Source organism: Camelus bactrianus, chromosome 14 (genome assembly GCF_048773025.1).
Source record: "Camelus bactrianus isolate YW-2024 breed Bactrian camel chromosome 14, ASM4877302v1, whole genome shotgun sequence".
Classification (NCBI taxonomy): Eukaryota; Metazoa; Chordata; class Mammalia; order Artiodactyla; family Camelidae; genus Camelus; species Camelus bactrianus.
This window is the reverse complement of record NC_133552.1, coordinates 70515431-70536518: the sequence shown is the minus strand read 5'-3', so window position 1 is coordinate 70536518 and position 21088 is coordinate 70515431. Positions and strand designations below refer to the sequence as shown.

Genomic DNA, 21088 nt, shown 5'->3' with positions numbered 1-21088 from the left:
ACTCTCCTTGTCAATCTGAGCCGCCTTTGGCGGCAAGAGCTGCGATGTCTATTCCCCACAGTGTGGCGGAAATGCCCCATGACGGGAGGGGCGCTGGCGGGTGGTCAGAGCCAGCCGAGCCCTGGGTGTGAGAACTGGATGCTCATCCCTGGAGCTGACGTCTGGGCAGAGGAAGCGCCTCCCTCGGGCTGGCCGCATCCCTCCCATAGCCACTCTGCTCACACAGGAAGCAGGTGTTCCCCTTGAAGGACGGCCGTGACCCTGGGGCAGGTGGAAATGGGAGGTCAAATCCGCAAGGTGGGTCCTGGTTAGGGACGCAGGGGCCAGCACGCCCCCTGATGGCCCCCTGCGCCCCCAGGCTTCCTCGGGTCCCTGTGCACTGCCCTGTTCGCGTCCTACGCTGTCCAGGGAAAGCGGCTGGAGCAGTGGGGGCGAGACATGCTGAAGACAGTCCCGCTGGCTGAGGAGTATTGCAAAAAGACCATCCGGCACCTGGCAGGTGAGCCCAGCCTCCCTCCCGCACCCTCTCCCTGGCGCCCGGGAAACGGGCAGGTCTCCACTCACCCCGAGCAGGTTCTGAAGACCGGCCCCCAGAGAGGGCAGGGCTGCTCACCCGCAGTGAAACCAGAGCAGCCCCATGGGGCCCGTGTGACAGGCTGACCCCACAAAGAAGGCCTGGGGTATCACCTGGATGGGGGCAGGGGGCTGGCGTGCTCGGGGACCCCCAGCCGTGACCCCAGGCCTCTGCAGAGACTGCCTGGCATCCCTGAGGCTGGACGGCGGGGGCGGGGCCCCCCACTCTCATGCCCCCCAGCCTGATGCTCTTCCCACCTCAGTCTCCCTCGTGGACTGGCTCCCCAGCCTCCCTCCTCAGCTCGCACTCGGCTGGGCCTCGAGCTGGACAGGGGGACGGGACCGTGTGCCAGCCCAGCCACCGAGGTGAGGCCGGTGAGGCGCTAGGCCCAGAGCATCCCCTGCCTCTGGTTCTCGACCGCGGGCGCTGTCCCCAGTCCCCATCCCCGGTCCCCGTCACCCACGAGCCAGCACAGCTGCTGCTCCAGACTTTCTGGGACAGGGTCGCACACACGTGACTTCAGGAAGTGGCTTCAGTGCCTCTGGGGCGTGGACGTCAACCTGTTAATTAGGGCTGACATCCTCTGACCCGACTCGGCAGGCACAGTGTTGCATTAACAAAAATGCACAGGTTTAGAATTTCCAAGGGAACACACTTAAAGGTGCTGCAGACTCTGCCTCAGTTTAGAACATCTGAGTCGCTTTTCCATCTCCACCTTCCTTGCTTGTGTCTCAAAGTGGCTACGAGTGTGTTTTCAAATTTCCAGAGCAATTGTTAAGGCAAGGTGCCAGGTTCCCCTCCGCCCGGCTGGGTGGGGCCGTCTGGCCTCTGTCCCCTCCCGCTCACCGCCCCCACGGCCGCGTGCCCAGCAGGACGGCGACCACCGCCTGCCCACCTGCTCTTTGTGTTTAGAGTACCAGGAGCAGTGGTTTTACTTTGAAGCCAAATGGCAGTTTTACTTGGAGGAGAGAAAAATCAGTGAGGACTCGGAGACTGAGGCCAGCTTTCCCGACCACTACGATGCAGAGGAGCGAGACAAGGTAGGCCTGCCAGGTCCGGGCCCCATGCCCAGGAGCCACCCATACCGTGGACGACTTCATGGAGGGAGCCTGTTTGAAATGGACACTGCTTTTACCTTTTCATTTTCTCTGGTTATAAGCACGATTTGTGCTAGAAAAATTGAAAATGTGATTTTTAAAAATATTCCGTTTCACTTCATCTCTCCCAGGGGCTGGGGGCTGGGACATGCGGTCGCATAGGATAAATAGGTTTGTGCAAACCACCTGCATTCCCCATGCTGAGAAAATCCCCTAAGTGGCTGAAATTGTTGGGGTCACATTTGGTAGCACGAGAGAAAACCCTAAGTAACTGTGGCTTAGCCAAGACAGAAGTTTTCCGTCCTTACATTGAGGGAGTCCAGAGTTGCGTCAGAATTCCCTTGCAAGAAGGAGCTGAAGATCCTTCTGTCTGGCTGCTCTGCTGTTCTCAGAGCATGCCTCATAGCCCAAACTAGCCACTCCAGCTCCAGCCAGCACGTCTGCATTCCAGGTGTCAGGAAGGAGCAGGGGGAGAGGAAGGGCCCACCCTTCCCTCTTCAGGTGCTTCCTACTGCCCTTTCATTCGTGTCTTACGGCCCTCCCTGGGTGCAGGAAGACGCAGAAACACTTCTTCCAGTGGAGATGCTGTTGTCCCAAACCGACGCTGACTCTGTTGCTAAGGCACAGGGGAGTGACCTGCCCACGTCCACCTCCCTGCTCTCCTCAGTCTCTCACAGAGGGACTTGCTCTGTGCCACCAGCTGCTTGAGCCATCATTGCCCACAATCTCCAGCCAGTCTGCGGCCCTGACCACACACAGCGCCTGCTCGACCTCGCTTGTCCCTTCGCCCCACCCAGGCCGCAGGTCGCAACAGCCCCTCACTGCACTCCAGACCCTTTGCTCACAGACTTCACTGCCTGCAGCTGGCACGTTCATTTACTGGGGGGTGGCGGGGGCGTGAGGGCCGTGGGAGACTGTCTCCCGCTCACTGTTCCTCCGCAGCCTGGGGCACGCCTGCGCAAGGTGAAGTGCTCGGTGAGCGAGTGAACAGCAGTCCCCTGGGCGAGCCAGGAGCTCCTGCTGCAACGTGTCTGACGCGGTGTCCCCTCCCCTGATGGCAGCTCTTTCTCCAGACCTACAGGAGATGGAGCTCGGAAGGTCGCGGGGGACGGCGGGGCCACGACGCCCCCATGATTGCCTACGATGCTCTCCTAGGAGCCAGGGGCAACTGGACGGAGCTCTGCCACCGGGCCATGTTCCACGGAGGTGAGACGGTCCTTCCCACACGGCCAGCCACCTCCCCCTCAGGAGCACGCAGTCCGCGGTCCGCCCGTCCGGCTGCGCTGACGGCTCAGGGTGTGAGGAGCTGGACTCCTCGCCTCCCGGCAGCAGCGCCGGTCCCTCGCCGGTGGGTTTGCTTCTCCGCCAGTGGCCATTTCTCGGCAAGCGTGCAATAAAAGGACGCCCGCCAGGCCCCTCCTGCAGGCACTGCGGGGACCTCCAGTTCCCGGGAGACGGGGAGCAGCGGGGAGGACCGCAGGGCCTGGGGCAGCTGGCTGGAGTGCGGAGGAGGGGGCGGCCCCAAACCCGGCTGAGGGCAGGAAGGCAGCCCACGGGGCCAGGAGCTCGCGGGGTGTGGCCCCCTGACAGCCAGGGCGTCCAGCTGTTCCGGAGGGGAGAGGGGACATCTGCCCCGCATCAGGTGCTGCCCAGAGCGAACCCGAGACAGCCCCAGGATGCCTGCGCGGGGGTTTGCCCAGAGGAGCCTCCGGGCGGGCCTGGCTGGGGGTTGGCTGGAGGCCCTGGGGGCCAGTGCAGGTCATGGAGGGGCCACCGCTCTGCCCAGAGCCCTGCGGACCTGTGCTTCCTTCCATTCCAGGTGAGAGCGGGGCCACGGGGGCCATCGCAGGCTGCCTGTTCGGGTTGCTGCACGGCCTGGACGGCGTCCCCGGGGGCCTGTACCGGGAGCTGGAGCACAAGGAGGAGCTGGGGCGCCTGGGCGAGGCCCTGTACCACCTGTCCACCCAGGAGAAGTAAAGCCGCTTCCCTCCCAGGCCCCTCCGCCACACGCAGCTCCTGCGACACTCTAATTCCCCCCGACTTCAGGACTCTAACTGCTGCATAAAATACATCGCTTGTCCTACGGGAGTCTCCTTCCTGGCCCAAGCCCAGTGCCTTATCGCTGCCACACTGGATCTGACTCCCTCAAGCCTCCAAATAGTGTCACGGAGAGTCTCTTGGACAATCGGTGTATTTTATTCTGTCGCAAAACTAACGCTCTCTGCTCACTCACTTGGACGCCACTAACCACCACGGCCCTGCTCCAGCGGGCCGCCTCCGTCTGCAGGACCGCCGCTGCGGCCTGGTTTGAGCTCTTAGACGCGCATTTGGACAGCTGCCAATCTCGGGCTCCGCGGCCTGGCGGGCCTCGGCCATGCGCACCGGCCACGCACACCGCGGTGTCTGCACAGCAGAGGGAGGAGCAGTAGGTACCGGAGCCCGAGCGCTGCACTTGACCCGCGGCCCCGGCTTCAGTCGCACTAGGGGCTGATGGAACAACTAACTGACGAAGCAGGAAACACAGGGTCTGCTGCCCCGCCCCCAGGCTCTGACAAGGAGCAGGGCTGGTTCCTGTCCCCTGTGGCCTGGGCTTCTAAGCCGACAGCCTTGAGAGAGGACACTTGCTCTTGCTAAAAATAACCTTGGACCCAGTCTTTTTGAAGTAGCGTCTGGTGTGAGTGAAACGGTGGTGGGTGATTGACAAGTAAGGCGCGCTTGGCAGCTTGGCCAGCCGGTCCTGTGACTGCAGGCTCTGTGTGTTGGAGGCCTGCCTCGGAGCACAGCCGGGCCGTCCCCACTGGCCACGCGGACACAGCCCTGAGGCCCTCCCCGGCGCCCCACTCCCCTCCCCCCCATGCCCCGGGCTGTGGGCACGGGGCAGGCGTGTTTCCAGCGAATCCATCACTTGCCTTTTCTGAGGGAAGCGCAGGCTCCCCTCCGTGCCGGGGAGAACCCGTGGGCCTTCATGTACCCGCAGGGGGCGACGCGGTGGTTTCCACGCACAATCCTGCACGACTGAACTGGCCTCGCTGCTGGTGGTGGTTTCCAGGCCAGAGAGGCAGAGGCACAGGCCACCAGGCAGGGTCCACACAGGGCTAGTGGGTGTGGGCGAGGCACTGAGGGTTGTCTTCCAGGACCAGACCCAGTTAAGGTGAGTGCACCCCCTCCCAGGCGCACTCGACGCGGTGGGCTTCCTGTTTGGAAGTGACGCCCGTTTCCCCAGCTTCCCCCTAAAGCGGCCCTTTCAACTCTGCCGTGCGGAAGGGAAGCGCCGAGAGGAACGGGGTGCGGCTGGGTCAGAGGGCCCTTGATCCCTCTGACTGACGACCGAGGAGAATCAAGCCCGTCCCTGAGAACCAGGGAGTGAGTCTGTCTACAGGCCGACCGTAAGTTAGACACGTTCATAGGCATCATAGATAAGAGTCAGATTCCTTCCCCGTGTCCTCCTGCTGTTACAGAGGGACGCAGATGTTGAAACGGAAAGCAAACCCATTAGAAGCAATGAGGAGAATTCCACACCTGCTCAAATGTTTAAAACTGTAATACTTGGTGGCTCCATCTTTATTGGAAAAGGAAGACCTGCACGCAGCTTCCAGAGCTCAGCCCCACAAGTGGGGCGTGTGGGAAGCACGGTTCCTCCACACCGTCACCCAGACTCAGCACCAGGGACCAGAGAAGCATGGGTCACGAGTCCTTCTGTGTCCTTCCAGAAAGTTCTCCACACACTTGGATGTGTGTGCTACACACACACACATTCACACACGTACACACATTGACACAGGTACACACGCGCGTGCACGCCCACACGTACATTCACACACATACACACAGGCTCACACTCTGCCTCTCTCCGCAGGTAGGAACTACGTGTTACGTAGGACTTACTTCGGGCACCTTTCACTTGACGGCTCTTTAGTTTTTCCTGTATCATCACGCGCGACCCCCTTGGTCTTTTTCGCTCTTGCTTGGAGCTCACCCGCACGTGTGCTGTGCCATCGCGTGTGCTCGAACCCACTGGTGCACTGCCAGGTAGCTTCCTGTTCTGAAGTGGCATTTTCAGACACTCCTCCTCGCGCTGCCTCCAAATGTCCATTGCTGTCCCTCTGAGAAGTTCATCTCCACCAACAGCACGGCGGGTTTTCCCCGCAGCTGCAGGGGCGTTTTTGCCTCCGGTTCCCGGTGGACAGGCGACGGTGACTCAGGGCAGGTGTGGGTCCTGGGGTGTGACCCGCGCGCCGTTCGCCCCTGCGTCTGTAGCCACACGCCTGTGTCAGTGGTCCCGTTGCTGGCACAGGACGTGGGCGTGAGGTCTGGGGCTGGGGGGCAGCCCTGCCTGCGGCTGGAACGTGGTGCCGGCTGGAAGGGCTTGCGTTGTGTCCCCAGGGCAGGCCCCCAGCTCCTGCCTGTGGCTCCGATGTGGGAGCAGGTGCCTTGTCCCCCTCAGGCGTTTTCAGGCTTCAGGCTGATTTCAGTTAATTCCTGTCCCCACGCTCTTTGGCTGGAAGGTTTTGCATTTAGCATTCCAGTCATGTTCCCTGGTGTTTTCATGTCTGGGAGCCATGCAGACACGGCTGTCACTTCCCTCAGGCAGGGCTAGTCACGGGGAAACAGCAGGAGGGCCCCCTCGGAGGTTCCAGCGGCCGGCTCTCTGACATGACCATGGTGACCGCCACCTCCAGGCGCATCTCCCCAAACCCGAGCACCCTCAGTAGGAGGCTCAGGGAGGGGAAGGCCCCGTGCCACAGAGGAGCCTGAGCCCCGGGCTGGGTGGAGAGACCAGTCTGACCAGCCAGCTCCTGCTCCGTAACTGCCCTCCAGCCTCCTTGACTCCTCGAGGCTTCACCACAGCCCCCAGCCCCCAGCCCCACAGGGGGGCCCCACCCCCAGGGCAGACAGGACTGGGAGAATCGACCGGACATCAACTGATGGAACACAAAATACCCGAGCTGACGCTCTGCCAAACGTGTGGGTTTAAAACTCCATCGTGAAATTCACCCCAAGGTGGGGCAGCTTCAGGTCAGGGTTGAATCCCCCTGGGTTGACTTACTCCCAGTCCAAAAGTAGAAATAAAGTGCTCGCCCCTCAGAGTGGTACCTGGAGGACCGATGGGGCAGGGCAGGGGCAGGGCAGGGGCAGCGGCAGCAGCCGGCGCTCAGGCTCCCGTGCCCGCCGAGCTGCAGGCAAGACGGCGCCCAGGGGCACCTCCACCTCGACCCCCACCCCCAGGATGCAGATGGGAGCCGCTCGCTGGCCTGGCTGGAACCCAGCCACAGGGCCCTCTAAGAGCTGCAGCCACGGGGGGCACCGGCAGACCCGGGTAAGCCGGGGGCCCAGTGTCCCTGCCGGCCTGGGCCGTCTGTGTTTCTAGGGTCATAGAAGGCACTCATCACCGTGCTTTGCTTCCTTCCTGTCCTGTCCTAACTGTCCTCAAGTGATTCCAACACACACAAGTCTTAGTAATAACAAAGTATCTGTGGTCCCCTCAGCCAGGTTCACCGACTGCTGATGTCCTGATGGTGAGTCCCACCTGCTGCGCCGCTCTCCCCGCCTGTCCCTCACTGCACGTGCGCACACACGGACGCAGACACACACACACACACAGACACGTGCACGCACACAGACACACAGAGACGCAGACACAGAGATACACAGACACAGAGACACACATAGACACAGACACACAGACACGTGTGCACACACAGACACACAGACGCGTGTGCACGCACACACGTGTGCACATACAGACACAGACATGGACACACACAGACACATGTGCACAAACGCAGACACACTCAGACACGTGCACGCAAACACACAGACACACGTGTGCACACACAGACACACAGACGCGTGTGCACGCACACACGTGTGCACACACAGACACAGACATGGACACAGACACGTGTGCACAAACGCAGACACACACTCAGACACGTGCACGCAAACACACAGACATACGTGTGCACACACAGACACATGCAGACACACACTCATACGCACACACACACAGCAGTAGTCATCATCAGGTTTGAGAGGGCGTCCCCAGAACACACTGCTCACTCCCTGAATCTCAGGTCCTGGAACAGCCGCCCACGCTCAGGGCCTGGGGCCCCGGCTGGACCAACAGCCCTCTGTCCCCCCACGGCCAGGGCCAGGATGTGAGGTGTAGGTGCCAGGCCACGGGGTCTCCAGCCCAGAGGACACCCACCCTCCTTTTCCAGACTCACTTCCAGGAAGCACAGGGCCCAGGTTGTCAGGCTGTCGCTGGCACAGTGTCCGCTGTTAGCCACCTCGTCACTGAGTAAAGCACAAAACAGCCGGACGTTTCTTTCACTAGAGAGACAGGCGCTGCCCACCGGGGCTGGGGCTGCGATTTGCAGTCGCTGTTAGAACGGCCACGCGGCCTCTGGCTGTCCCTGCAGAGACCGGGGGCAGCCCACTCCTCTCTCCCCACCTCTCCTGAGCCCACGGTGCCTCTACAGTCACACGGAGGCGAGGCATTTATTAAGCATCGGCTGCATGCAGCCCCACCAGGGGCTGGAGGAGGGTCAGGATGAGCTGGCCTCCATGGCTCTGCAGGGACTTGGGGACGCAGGGTCAGGAGCAGCTGTGGTAACAGCACAGTGTGCAGATGCTTCTCCGTCCACACCCCGAATGAGGCCCGTCTGTGCGCCAGGCCGGGGGTGGGGGCAGAGTCCGGCCCTGTCTCTGTCCCCTGGGTATAGTTGTGGGGCGGAGAGCGTTAGCACGTCAGATGATGCGGTTCCCCTGTTGCCGGGTCCCCGGCAGAGCACACACCGGGGGTGGCAGGGGACCGGCCTGGGGGGCTGCTGGCCAAGAGCTGGGGAGGGGTCTTAGCGCCACAGAGAAGACCCCTGCCAGGGCAGCGGGAGGGCTGGCCGTGTGCCCCGGCTCGCCCTGAGAGGGTGGGAACGTGGAAATGGGCGAGGGCGGGTCAGCGGCGAGTCAGGGGCCAGGCGCGCCCCAGACCAGGTGCTGGGCGCCAGCTCCCTAGAACACAGCATCCCCGCGCAGGAACTGCTGCAGCGCCCGGGGTGGTGGCCGCCTCCCCCCCTCCCCTCCTCCCCTCCTCCCCTCCTCCCCTCCTCCCCTCCTCCCCTCCTCCCCAGGATGCACGAGCAGGGGGTCCAGGCTGCCGGTGAGACCCTGCATCTCGCGGGGGCAGGGGCCCTGCTGGCAGGTGGCAGAGGTCAGCCAGGCCCCAAGGAGGGGCGGCCCCCCTGGCGGCACTGGACACTCCTTGCCCTTTCCCTCGGCTGGGATGCAGGGTCCGGTCCTTCCCCACACCTGCACACCACAGAGGGTCTGGCTGGCGGCCAAGGTGGGACACGGTGTGTCACCAGTGGTGACTCTGGTGTCCCTGTGTTTTCAAGTGACCTCTCAGGGCAGAGTTACTGACAGGACTAAATCAGGAACATTTACTACAGCCCTGCTGTTGATACTGGCCCTGAGAGAAACACGTTCCAGTCCTGTCCTGGGACGGGCTTGGTCACGTCCACTCCACCAGGGGTGGGACATGAAGCCACAGGCCCCACCATCCCCTAGGAAGCACTGGCAGGGCGGAGGCGCGCTGGCTGACCCTAGACCCCCATTGACTTTGATGGGCGGGAACTGTAACCTTGCCTGCGTGTCCTATGCTGGGAGGTGGAGGAAGAGTGTGCTGGGCTGGGCTGGCCTTTGGGTCTGGAGGGACAGGCCAGGCAGAGGACCATGCCCCCATGGGGCACTCGCCCCCACGGGCACTTGCTCCGCCCCCCCGCCACTCTGACTCAGTGACTTTGGGGTGCAGTGGTCGGGAATGTCACGCTGTGGGGGATGCTGAGAGGCCTTGCAGGACCAATGCAGATGGTGCCACTGCACACCTGGGAAAGCAGGGGCATCAGAACTGGGTCGTGAAGGATGAATAGGAGCTCGTCAGGGGGTGCGGCTGTGCCAGGCCGGAGACTCAGTGTGGACGAAGCATGGAGCTGGGAAAGCACCCAGCACTGCCAGGAGACATAAGTTCAGGAGCCCAGAGCTCAAGGCGAGTGGAGGAGAGCTGGGCAGAGCCTGGCAGGAGGCCCCGGCAGAAGGACCCTGTGCAGCAGGGAGTGGGCGTTCCCCTGGGGAAAGGAGAGACCATGTCCCCCCGTGGAGGCCTCAAGCTGGGACAGGAGACACGTGGAACCACACTCGACATGTCTGAACTTGAAGCTGCACTCGAATTTCAGACGAGGGTGTGTAGCAAGGGTTCTCCTGTGATGCGCTGGGGGCGCCTTGGGCCATGTGCTCAGGAGGGGACATGAGAAGCCCCACTCACAATCTGCCCTAAGTAGCAGGAGTGGCTCATGCAAAGGCCCTGGGGTAGGAATGAGCTCGAAACTGGCTGAGTGTAGTGTGGCTGGAGCAGAGTAGGAGGCCAGGCAGGCTGAGCTCTGGGCCTGGAGAATAGGGCAGGGGGACCCCACAGGGAGCCCCAGAGGCTCCTGTGTGCATGAGGACAGCAGGTTCTGGGCTGGAATTCACCCCCTTCTGCAGCTGTGACCCCCTACTTGGCTGGGGACCCCCATGTAACAATCAGGGTGAAAGTAAATGCCCCAGCACTCGGCCACAGGACTGACCTCACCTCCTCACCATCCCCTCGGGGGTCCTAGGCCATGTCTCCCTTTGGAAGATTGGCAGATCCAGGGCTCTGGATGAAGCACCTGGACCACTAACCCACCGTGGGCATCTGTAACCTGCCAAAAGGTGGTCTCTGGTGACCCCATGCAGCCCTCGGCGAGTGACCTCATCATGAGGGAGAGCGGACGCCCACAGAGACCACGGGGGTGGTGTCAGGGAAGGGCTGGTTTGATGCAGGTGTCACAGGAGGGCGCCATCTTGGACTGCTGACCTTCCCAAATAGAGCACGACACCGTGGGAGCCTGTGGCTCCGTCTCCCCGACCCTCACTGCCCAAGTGCTGCCTGGGGGTCCCAGGGCACACTCCCATCCTGAGGCCAAGCTGACCCACACCCACCTCATGGCGTAGACGTCTGGGGCCACCACGTTGGGTCTCAGGTGCTCGGTGGTCTGCCGTTGGAAACACTTCACTCCGTCCCAGTGGTTCTCAAAGTGGGTCCCTTCGTCAGCAGCTTCAGGGGATCTGAGCTGGGGCTTCTGGGGGTGCCACCCCGCTGTGGGCACTTCCAAGTCCCTCTGGGGTTCCGACGTCCTCGGCGTCTGAGGGCGGCTGAGCAGCCGCGTCCACGTGGGTTCACAGTGTCCAGTGAATTCCGGGTTCTGGGGAGCCTGGGGAGTCAGGAGTCCACAGTTACATCCGTGCCCCCTCACTCCTCGAAAAGAGTGATTCTCTGTCCAGATCCACTGCCAGGCAGTGGATGGACAGACACCCGGCCCACCCAGGGGCTCTCCCGTCAGGTGCTGAGGCCAGCAGGGGGCGCAGTCGCAGTCAGTCCAGCGCATGAGGGCTCCCAACAGCTCCTTAAAAGTTAAGTTTGTGTGCAGCTTCTAAAAATAGAACTCTCTCTTCCGCAAAAACGCGTAAAAGTACAAAAAGAAACACATGTTCACATACTTCCTTCCTGTTTGTTCTCGACCTGAGTTTCCGGCAGCGTGCGGCGCGCCTTCTCACAGTGGTTTGCCCTCAAATGCGGATGTGGCCATGTTTGAGCCCACCCGGTGTCAGCCTTCTAGGGCGTCTGCAGTTGTCGGTGTCACGCGCGGCCCTGGGAGCGTTCCCTGCAGTGCGCGGTCTCGGCTCTGCACCTGATCCTCTCCTTGGAACGAACGGCCAGCAGGGAGGAGGTCGGGGCGCATCTTTGCCAAACTACTGTCTGGAGAGGTGGCTTTGTCTGTCCAGCTTTGTCCTTGTGCTGGGCAGACGCACCCTGTGGGAGAGCCTCTCGGCCTGGACCCAGGCCCAGAGACCGCACCTCTGAGAAACTTCTCTTCCCTGCGAGGTCACAGCCTGTCGGAGGCTGGGCTGCGGTGAAGGGCTCACGGGGGCAGGGCCAGGAGAGCGGGGGCTCAGGCCTCTCAGCCTCGAGGTTTCTCCAGGAGCATTTGTCTTCAAGGAGGGGTCAGGAAGGCAGATCCTGGCCAGTGCCCCCAGCTCCATTCCCTCCTGTTCTGGGGGCCCCCACACATCTGTCCCACCCCCGTGGCCCCCCAAAAGCTGAGTTCCCCTCCTCCCTGGCCAGACCCTCGCAGGGCCTGAGGGTCTTACTGCTGCTCTGGAAGGCTCGGCTCTGGGGACTGCACGCCCTTGGGATGAGTCAGGACCGAGTCAGGACACAACACGTTATGGTTAGAGGTGCGCACAGAACCACAGAGGACGGAAATTCTTTATGCTTCTTCCTCCCTAATTTATGCAAGCGAAATGCGCCCGTTATTTAAAAACGTAAATCCCTTACACACGCAAGTAACTTTCCAAAGGGCTCTCGCAAAACCATCTCACGCCAGCTTTCCAAAGCCCTGCAGAGGGTGCGAGTCAGAAAGCACAGCCAGTGAACAGAAAAGGAAGCAGCGTCCGGCTCCCCTGCCTCTCAGGCAGCGGCAGAGGTGCACCCAGATCCGAATCCCCTTTCTGTTCCTGGACCTCTTGGGGTCAGAAAAGGGCAGCTCTGTAGGAGGCGTTCTGTGGAGCCACCTTGGAAAACACGATGGTAAAACTGACGGTTCTTTTCCCTGCAGCCCCAAGAGCAGCAGGATTTGCAGCAACAAGAGGCCCATTGATGTCCAAGCCCTAAAGAAGAAAGTCAGCAGGGTGACCTGTGACCTGGCGTCCCACGCCATCCTCAGCAGCCTGCTGCTCTACGTCACCGACCTCGAGGACGGGCCCCAGGGGCCTCCTCCCGCCAAGAGGGCAGAGCATGCGGCAGGCGGGTGGCGCTGTGCCCCCGAGCCCCAGGGTGCCCAGCGGCGGCCCACACGCTTCCAGCTCCTCCAGGCCAAGTTCATGGGCACCGGCCGAGAGCCTCTCAAGAGGACCCGGGAGGTGGGGAGGCTGATCTTCAAGGACCGGCAGGGCCCCAGCAGGAGCCTGGTGGCGGCCACCATCCACAAGCTCCTGGAGAAGACCGGGGAGGGGGCCGGCCGCCCAGCGCAGGCCCGGGAGCCGCAAGGCCGCGAGAAGCCCCGGGGCCTCCCGGCCGGGAAGAGCTCTGTGAAAACCATCCTGAAGATGTTCTTGGCTGCGGAGAAGAAAGAGGCCGAGGGGAGTCCTCCCACGGAGCCTCCCAGAGCTGCCAGGGGCCCCCTGCCAAAGACAGGGGGCAGGCGGAGCTCTGTCCTGGCCGGGCTGCGGGAGAAGTTCGAGCAGAGCGGCTGCCTGTGCGCGGAGGCCCGGGTGCTGCCCGTCCGCATGGAGGAGCGGAAGAAGAAGAGCCTGCCGCGGAAGAGGCTGCGCCGGCCCGAGACCCGCGTGCTCCGCACGGCCACCATGGCCAGCACCTGCATCCGCACGCCCCCCGCCCGCTTCCTGGCCTGCTCAGCCGAGCCTGTGCTGCCCTTCTGCCTCGCCACCGTGGTCTGCGGCCCCCGGGCCTGGCTGGCCCACTGCGCCAAGGTCAGCCACTCGGCAGGCCTGGGCCACAAGCCCAGAGGAGAAGCAGGCCCGTCATCCCGTGTGAGGGAGATGGCGCCCAACGAGAGCAGAGTGCCAGGGTGGGGGAAGCCCCCGCAGCCCTCCATGCCCTGGGCGGCCACTCCCAGGGACAGCCTGGAGACGGTCCTCTCTCCTGCCTCCTCCAGGGGTGAAGCCCTTCTCCGCCGTGAGCCCGTGGCATCCTCACTTGGACCAGCCAGCCCAGGGCGCGCCAGGGCAGCCGGGGGCGACAGGACGGGGGCCGCCCCAGGGATGGAGCTCGCAGGCCGGGAAGAAGGGGCTGCCCCCGAAGTCACCCTGACCGTCTGCAGTTCAGAGGATGAATCAGAAGGAGTGACTGCAGGCTCAGAGCGAGACCCCCTCTTTGCCGTCCAGGAGAGCCTCCCAGAACAGAAAGCACCCGGACAAATCCCACCACTGGACGCACCCACAGCCCGGGCCACGCGGCACACACAGCCGGCCGTGGAGCGGCCGCAGGTCACAGTCAGGCCCCCGGTCGTGCACACAGTGCCGCCCCTTCCCACCACCCAGCACCAGGCACCAGGCCGTGAAGACCAGCAAAACCAAGGCAGGAATCTTCAGGGGACAGAGGGCGAGACTGGGAACGCGGGAGCACCCCCTCGCACCACAGCCGAGACAGGGGCTGGCCCCGCACTCGCGCCTCCGCGGGGTGCTCTCCGCAACCATCCAGACGTCCCCAAGGCACTTCCCCTGACGAAACCACAGACAAGTTTTCCTGCAGGAAAAGCAGCCAGACGCAGCTCCGAGGCTTCACACAATCTCCAGAAGCACAAGGACGGTTCAGGGGAAGATGCTTCTGAGCCCAGTTCCGAGCTGCGTTGGCTGCCACAATCCGGGGAAAGGCCGGTGGGTGACCTTGGCCCCTTGTCACATCATTCTGCGGCCTTGGGAAACCCTCAGAGAGGACCGGCCGGCTGTGCCCTCAGCGGTCAGCCAGCACCAGCTCCGAAAGGGAGGAGCAGGACCGGCGTCCCCAGATGGCCAGGGACGGGACGGGCCGAGGACGGGACAGGGCCTGAGAGTCTGATCTCTGTGGACAAGAGCCCCCTGTGTGAGCAAGAAGGACGCAGCAGGCCCCTGTGGTCACCAGAGTTGGCCCGGCCCTCAGCCAGGGCTGGAGGGAGTGCCAGCCACAATCGTGACCAGAACAGAGCGACATTCTTAAATGAACAACTAAAACCAAGCTTCAGAGCGCCCGGGCAGGTGACGGCTGCGGGGGCCTCCAGAAGTCCCCCGGCTTCAGCGACAGGTAATGCCCTGAGCCCAGGAAACAGGGTGGCAGAAGAGTGGGCCCCCTGGCAGGAGGGAGGGAGCCCTGTGCTGCCCACGGGCCCCGGTCTTGTGGTGCAGGAGCCCACTTCCCAGCCTTCAAGGTCCCTGCCCACTCCCCCACAGGAGGCTGCCAGCACCCCACTCCTGCTGGTCACGCCCCAAGAGGCTGCTTCCCGTAAACCAGCCACAGGCAAAATGGAGGTGGCGGCTGGAAGCAGAAATGCAGGTGCTGTGCAGTGGAGCCATCAGGGGAACAGCCCAGAGCCCTGGACTCCTGCGCCAGGCGGCCTGGTGCCACAGGGAGGCCGCAAGGAGGGGGCTTTGAGCCACACCTTGGGCACCAGGCCACTGCCTTCGGAGAGCCAGCCAGCCATGGGCAGGGCACTCCTCTGGTCCAGAGAGCAGCTTCCTGCAGGCACTGGGCTTTCCCACCAGCCTCCCTGGGGGGCGGCAGCAGCAGAAGGGCAGGGGGCAGACAGGGCGGCCTGGAAGGACCCCAACCTCCAGGCGCCCAGGCAAGTCGTGGTTGGGGAGAAGCAGCGACCATGGGCTGGCCTGGGCAGTGGAGAAAGTCTCCGTAGGCAAGAGGAGGGGGGCCCTGTGAGCCTGGAGGGTCCTGGAAAGAAGGGAGAAGCCTGTTTAAGTGAGAAGGCCAGCTCGAATGGGGCTGAGGAGGCCGCAAGCTGGCCCTGGGACGAGGCTGCGGGGGATGACACGGTGGCCCCGACAGAGGAGGCTCCCGGCCCGCACGCTGGGAGAGGCCCAGAGCACCCACTGGGGCAGGGGGCAAGGCGTGCAGAGGGCCTCCCTTGGGGACCCAGAGCCCAGGCAGCCGGGAACCAAGCTCCTTCCCCTGCAGAGAGCCCGGTGCGCCGGACACAGGCCCCGGCTGGCAGGGTGGTGCCCCCCGGCTTGGCACGGCCCACAGGCAGCTCAGCGGAGGTGGTGCCCATCGTGAGCAGAAGTGTGGCAGCCGGGAGACCGGACCCCAGGGGTAGCCATGGGGGGCCTGGAGCACCATGCCGGGCAGGGGAGAGCCGGACAGCCCCCGGTCCCCGGCCAGCACAAGGCCCTGCAGTGCCCACATCCCTGCTGGGGGGCTGCCATGTGCCTGGTGTCCCAGCCCAGGAGAGGTCTCCGGACACCCACAGGGCTGGGAGAGGCTCACTGGGACGCGGACCTGGCGGGAGGGCAGCCCACCTGGCCAAGTACAGAGCCCAGAGCTTCAGCGACCAGAAGTCCTTTGATCTGTCCTTCAGACCAGTGACTCTCAGGGCCAATGACACATTCACACTTCCCAAGTGAGTCCCCGCGGGAACCAGCAGCCTTGCTCTGAGCGCAGTGAGGGTCAGCAGAGTCGCTCTGTCTGTAGTGGCCCTGGGAGGACGTGAGCCTCGTGGCCTGCCACTGTGGCCGTGTTGGTGACACTCTGCCTGTACCTGGCGTCTTCACCAGGGACGTTCAGGTCCCGCTTGTCTCTGTGCAGAGCAGGTGTTTCTAGGCTTTAACCTTTGGTGCTGAGCTTGGAGTGGGTCTGTGTGTCCCCTCCTGGGGGCTCGGGCTTCAGTTTTGAGGGCTCTCTGCCCCTTGTTGGGTCACCGGCTGGCAGGCGCCTATGTGGCCCATCCTAGCTCAGACTCGGTGGGGACAGTGAGTGTCCCCCTCCGGTCCTGGAAGAAGACAAAGGGGGGCAGTTTGACTCCTGGGTGGCCTGTGACCTTGACCCTGCCGGCCACGAGACGGTCAAGGAGACACTGGGATGTGGGTCTGGCCCCTCCAGTCCTGCTCAGGAAGGCCAGCTCCTGGGCCCAGCCTGGCGGGAGCCAACGGCCCAGGAAGGACGACAGTGGCCGTTAGCGCTGTTTTCAGGCTCCCAAGTCCAAGGACGCTGTTGTTCAGAGACGGTGGGGCGGAAAGTAAAACATCGCCCAGTACCGGTCTGTCACTGTCACCCCAGCAGCCTCCCTGAGGCCCACAGGGACCCTGGACGGCAGCACCCGGGTGCCGGGAAAGCTGCTCTCCCGCAAAGCACGCCAGTGCCCCGGCCACTGCCCCAGACGCCACACACTGCGTCCTCAGCCACTAAGGACAATGCACTTTCAGTCTGGAATGCTCGCATGCTGTAGAAGTCTAAGGAAAGAAATAAAAGTCTCCGTAAGCGTGCTGCCTGGAGGTGATTTTTCACTTTGTTCTCCAAGCTTGTGCCCCGCCTCGTTCCTAAAGCAGACGCTGGGTCACGGCTCCCGTGCGTTTCCACCTTAGTCACAGGGCAGCCGTAAAGGGGCTCAGTCCCAGCGGCCGGGGCCCCGGGACAAGCCCAGTGGGACCCCCACCCCCACCCGGCTCTCTGCCTGTGGTGACGCCTCTCGCAGAAAGTGGGTTCTGCTCTGTGAGGACTTCTCTTTTTTTCAATTTTAATGCACTTTTTAAAGGTTACTTTCCATTTACAGTTGTTACAGAACATCGGCTCCATTCCCAGTGTGCACAGCGCATCCTCGAGCCCGTCTTACACCCGGCAGTTTGTGCCCCTCCCGACCCTGCTCACCACTCGTGTGCTCTCTGTGTCTGTGAGCCTGCTTCTTTTTTGTTATATTCACCAGTTCGTTGTATTTTCTAGATTCCACATGTAAGTGATATCATACAATATTTGTCTTTCTCTGTCCAACTTACTTCACTTAGCAGAATGCCCTCCAAGTCCACCCATGTTGTTGCAAATGGCAAGATTTCATTCTTTTTATGGCTGAGTAGTATTCCATGGTGTATACACACCACATCCGCTTTATCCAGTCTTCTGCTGATGGACACTTAGGCTGCTTCCATGACTTGGCTGTTGCAAATAGTGCTGCTATGAACAGTGGGGTGTGTGTATCTTTTCCAATTAGTGTTTTTATTTTCTTTAGATAAATACCCAGGAGGGGGATTACTGGATCATACGGTAGTTCTAGTTTTAGTCTTTTAAGGAATCTCCACACTGTTCTCCAGAGCGGCTGCACCAGTTTTACACTCCCACCAGCAGTGCAGGGGGCTCCCTTCCCTCCACGCCCTCACAAACATTTGTTATTTGTGTTCTTTGTATGGCAGCCATCCTGACAGGTGTGCGGTGGTGTCTCGCTGTGATTTTGATTTGCATTTCCCTGATGATTAGTGATGTTGAGCGTCTTTTCATGTACCTGTCCTGCTGGCCGTCTGCGTGTCCTCTTTGGAAAAACGTCTATTCAGGTCTTCTGTCCATTTTTCAATCAGGTTTGTTTTTGATGTTGGCTTACATGAGCTGTTCATAGATGCTGGATGTTAATCCCTCATCAGCCACATCATTTGTAAGTAAATATCTTCTCCCAGTCTGCAGGCTGCCTTTTCATTTTGTTTATGGTTTTCTTGGCTGTCCAAATCTTTTAAGTTTAATTAGGTCCCATTTGTTTATTTTTGCTTTTATTTCCTTTACTCTAGGAGACAGATCCAAAAGATATAGCTGCGATTTGTGTCACAGAGTGTTCTGCCTGTGTTTTCCTGTAGGAGTTTTATAGTACCTGGTCTTACATTTAGGTCTTTAATCCATTTTGAGTTTATTTTTGTACTGATGTTAGAGAATGTTCTATCATCAGTCTTTTAACTGTAGCTGCCCAGGTTCCCCAGTGCCACTTACTGAAGGGACTGTCTTTTCTCCCCTGTATATTCTTGCCTCTTTTGTTGTAGATTATTGACCATAAGTGTGTGGGTTTATTTCTGGGCTCTCTATCCTGTTCCATTGATCCATGGGTCTGTTTTTGTGCCAGTACCACACTGTTTTGATTGCTGTAGCTCTGTAGTATAGTTTGCAGTCAGGGAGCATGATTCCTCCAGCTCTGTTCTTTTTCTCCAGATTGTTTTGGCTATTCAAGGTCTTTGGTGTTTCCATACAAATTTTAAAGTTTTTGTTCTAGTTGTGTGAAAAATGTGATTGGTACTTTTTTGATAGGGATTGCACTGGATCTGCAGACTGCCTTGGGTGGCATGGTCGTTGTAACAATATTGGTTCTTCCCATCCAAGAACACAGTTTACCTTTCCACCTGTTTGCTTCGTCTTCAGTTTCTCTCATGGGTGTCTTTTAGTTGTCTGAATACAGGGCTTCTGCCTCCTCAGGTAGGTTTGTTCCTCTGGGTTATTCCTTCTGATGTGAGGACGAGTGCGTCCTTAATCTCTTCTTCCAAGAGCGGGTTGTTAGTGAGGACCCCTTGACGTCGGCTGGCCTGGCTCTCTCGTCCTGGAGCAGGGGCCTTCACATGGGCTGGGACTGCCTTTTCTTTCCAACTTGACTGTTCTCCTGGAGAGAGGAGGGACCTGACTGTGCTGTGTGAGAACCAGGCCCGTCAGCTTCCCTTCTAGGACAGGCCGGCTGATGGGACAAACGTGCATGGTGGCTGAGGTGGCACTGAGCTGGCCGGCAGGGTGCGAGGTCCCTGATCACCATCTGAGCTTTGTCGAGGCCGGGGCTCACTTCTTGCCTCCCTGCCCTCTCCACCCAGGCACTTAACTCAAAATCTAGCAGATAGGAAACTTCTTAATGCCATGGCCAGGCGAATCTTTGGGTCCCTGGGAGATCCTGGGACGTGCCAGACCTCCTGGGTCACCCCCGCCGGTGTGGGTGTGCGGGCCCCCTGCAGAGCAGCACTTGGGGCCCAGCACGTGTGTCTGCTGCGTGAGTTGATTGTGACAGTTACCTGATGTGCAGTGCTGCCCGGCTGGGGTCTGGGCACCTGGATGAGGACCCCCCCACTTCCAGGGTGGATCTGGGCACCTGGATGAGGACCCCCACTTCTGGGGTGGATCTGGGCACCTGGATGAGGACCCCCACTTCTGGGGTGGATCTGGGCACCTGGATGAGGACCCCCACTTCCAGGGGGATCTGGGGAGGGGGCTGCACCTGCTGTGCTTCACTCTTACCCTAGTGGGAGCTGGTTGTGGACCGGACTGAGGTCGCTAGCTCCAGGGCTGGTCCGCCTCCTGGGAGGATGGGGTCAGAGTGTGTGGCCGCAGGGGTCCCGGTGCCCCAGCCCCAGGAGTCTCAGAAAGCCTGCCCCAGACCTGGGGTTGGCCCCCTGGGGCTGCAGAACTGAGCAGGCAGACACGTGGGGGTGGGGTCCCAGCAGAGGCCCCTCGATGGCACCCACTCAGCCCAGGTGTCTTGGCCGCAGCTGGGAAGGGGATGCCCCGCTACTGCACCTGCTGGCACCATCCTGTTTATTCTCTCTGTATCTGCACTTTGCTCCACAAAGGATTTGAGACAGTGTTTGGCAAAGAACATGATGGCAAACGGAGGAGATAAAAATGTTATATTCACTGGGTGTTCCCGTTTTAAAATAAGACGCAGGAGGGTTTTGTTGCTATTTTAAATAGACCAGCATGTCCGCTGGAGAATGTGCCCAGTGGTATCACTTCAAGGGGTGGAAAAAATGATCAGAATCTCCCCGATTGCTGCCTCAGAGAAGCTCCACCCCGTGTTCCCCCGACGCCTGGCGGGTGCAGTGCAAGTCTGGACCCCGGGGGCCTCGCTCTGGATTCTGTAAAGCGGCTGCAGGTTACACTGCCCCAGCTCACCAATGCCCGGTGTGTCCACAGAAGAGGACAGAGAGTGACTTTTCCTGAGAGTTTAACTGCCGTCAGTGGGCGTCGCGTTACCCTGGTCCGTAAATTCAGAGGAGAACCGTGGGAGGAAGCGTTCACACTGCGGGCGGGACTGTCTTCTCTACAAAAGAAAGACCCACCAGCTCTCCTGGGTCGGGGCTGGTGGACAGCATGCGTTTTAAATAAAACAAAACCCACCGGGGAAAAAAAGAGGCTGTTTTTATCAGTGTTTTAGTTGACGCTGACTTCTGCATATTCGAGTAGCTGTCGGCTGGCAGCTGACTTTGCTGCTGCTCGGCTCCTGCTCCTGCTTGCGGACCCGCGCGTGAGCCACACGTGGGCGCCATGCGGGAGGCGCACGGAGGAAATGTGGTCGACGGAGGAGCACAGGAGCAAGCTGAGTTTCAGATGCTCCGTCAGGGACGGGGTCGTTCAGAAGTTCACAAATTCAGCACCCCGTCTCAGGTTTGCAATGAGGGCATCTTTGCCATCTGAATCACGGTTTCCAGTTGTGGGATTATGTCTTAACCCAGAGCTGTTATTCAGGGTTCCTCGCTTTATCCTCCTTTGTGTGTAAACAACTCTAAAACGGATTCATTAGACAAAATCTACTAAACACATTTTGTTCTGTTCTCTCCTTTGAGTTTTTACTATCTTTATTCAGCTGGAAATAATTTCAAAAAGGAAATAAAGTGTATTTCTCATCACATACATCTTCCTTGGCTCAGCCTGGTGGCTGGGGAGGTGCGGCCAGAGGCCTGGGAGGAGAGCCCTCGGGGGAGGGGAGACGTCCCTCCCAGGACCGGGCCAGGCGGGCGCCAGCTGGACACCTCTAGGGACACAGGGTCACTGCACGGGAGGGGCGGGGGCACTGCGGGAGGCAGGGCACAGCTGCTCCCAGCCTCCACCCCTGCA

At 60.8% G+C, this 21088-nt stretch overlaps 1 protein-coding gene across 6 annotated transcripts in view; it reads left to right on the top strand.

Annotated features, from left to right (window-relative positions):
• Positions 1–20884, top strand: part of ADPRHL1 (ADP-ribosylhydrolase like 1) — a 31046-nt gene extending 10162 nt beyond the window's left edge. For 2 of the 6 annotated variants that reach the window (XM_074378599.1, XM_074378597.1), the window contains 5 exons: positions 359–499; positions 1487–1614; positions 2745–2877; positions 3491–3644; positions 12366–16735. In XM_074378599.1, coding sequence (XP_074234700.1) covers positions 359–499; positions 1487–1614; positions 2745–2877; positions 3491–3644; positions 12366–15876 — 4067 coding nt within the window. In that variant the 3' untranslated portion in view covers positions 15877–16735. Of the gene's footprint in view, positions 1–358; positions 500–1486; positions 1615–2744; positions 2878–3490; positions 4334–5527; positions 5696–12365; positions 16736–17021 lie in introns of those variants that run through there. The other 4 variants (XM_074378600.1, XM_074378601.1, XM_074378602.1 and 1 more) reach the window with 4 other exon arrangements.
• Positions 20885–21088: the final 204 nt, after the last annotated feature.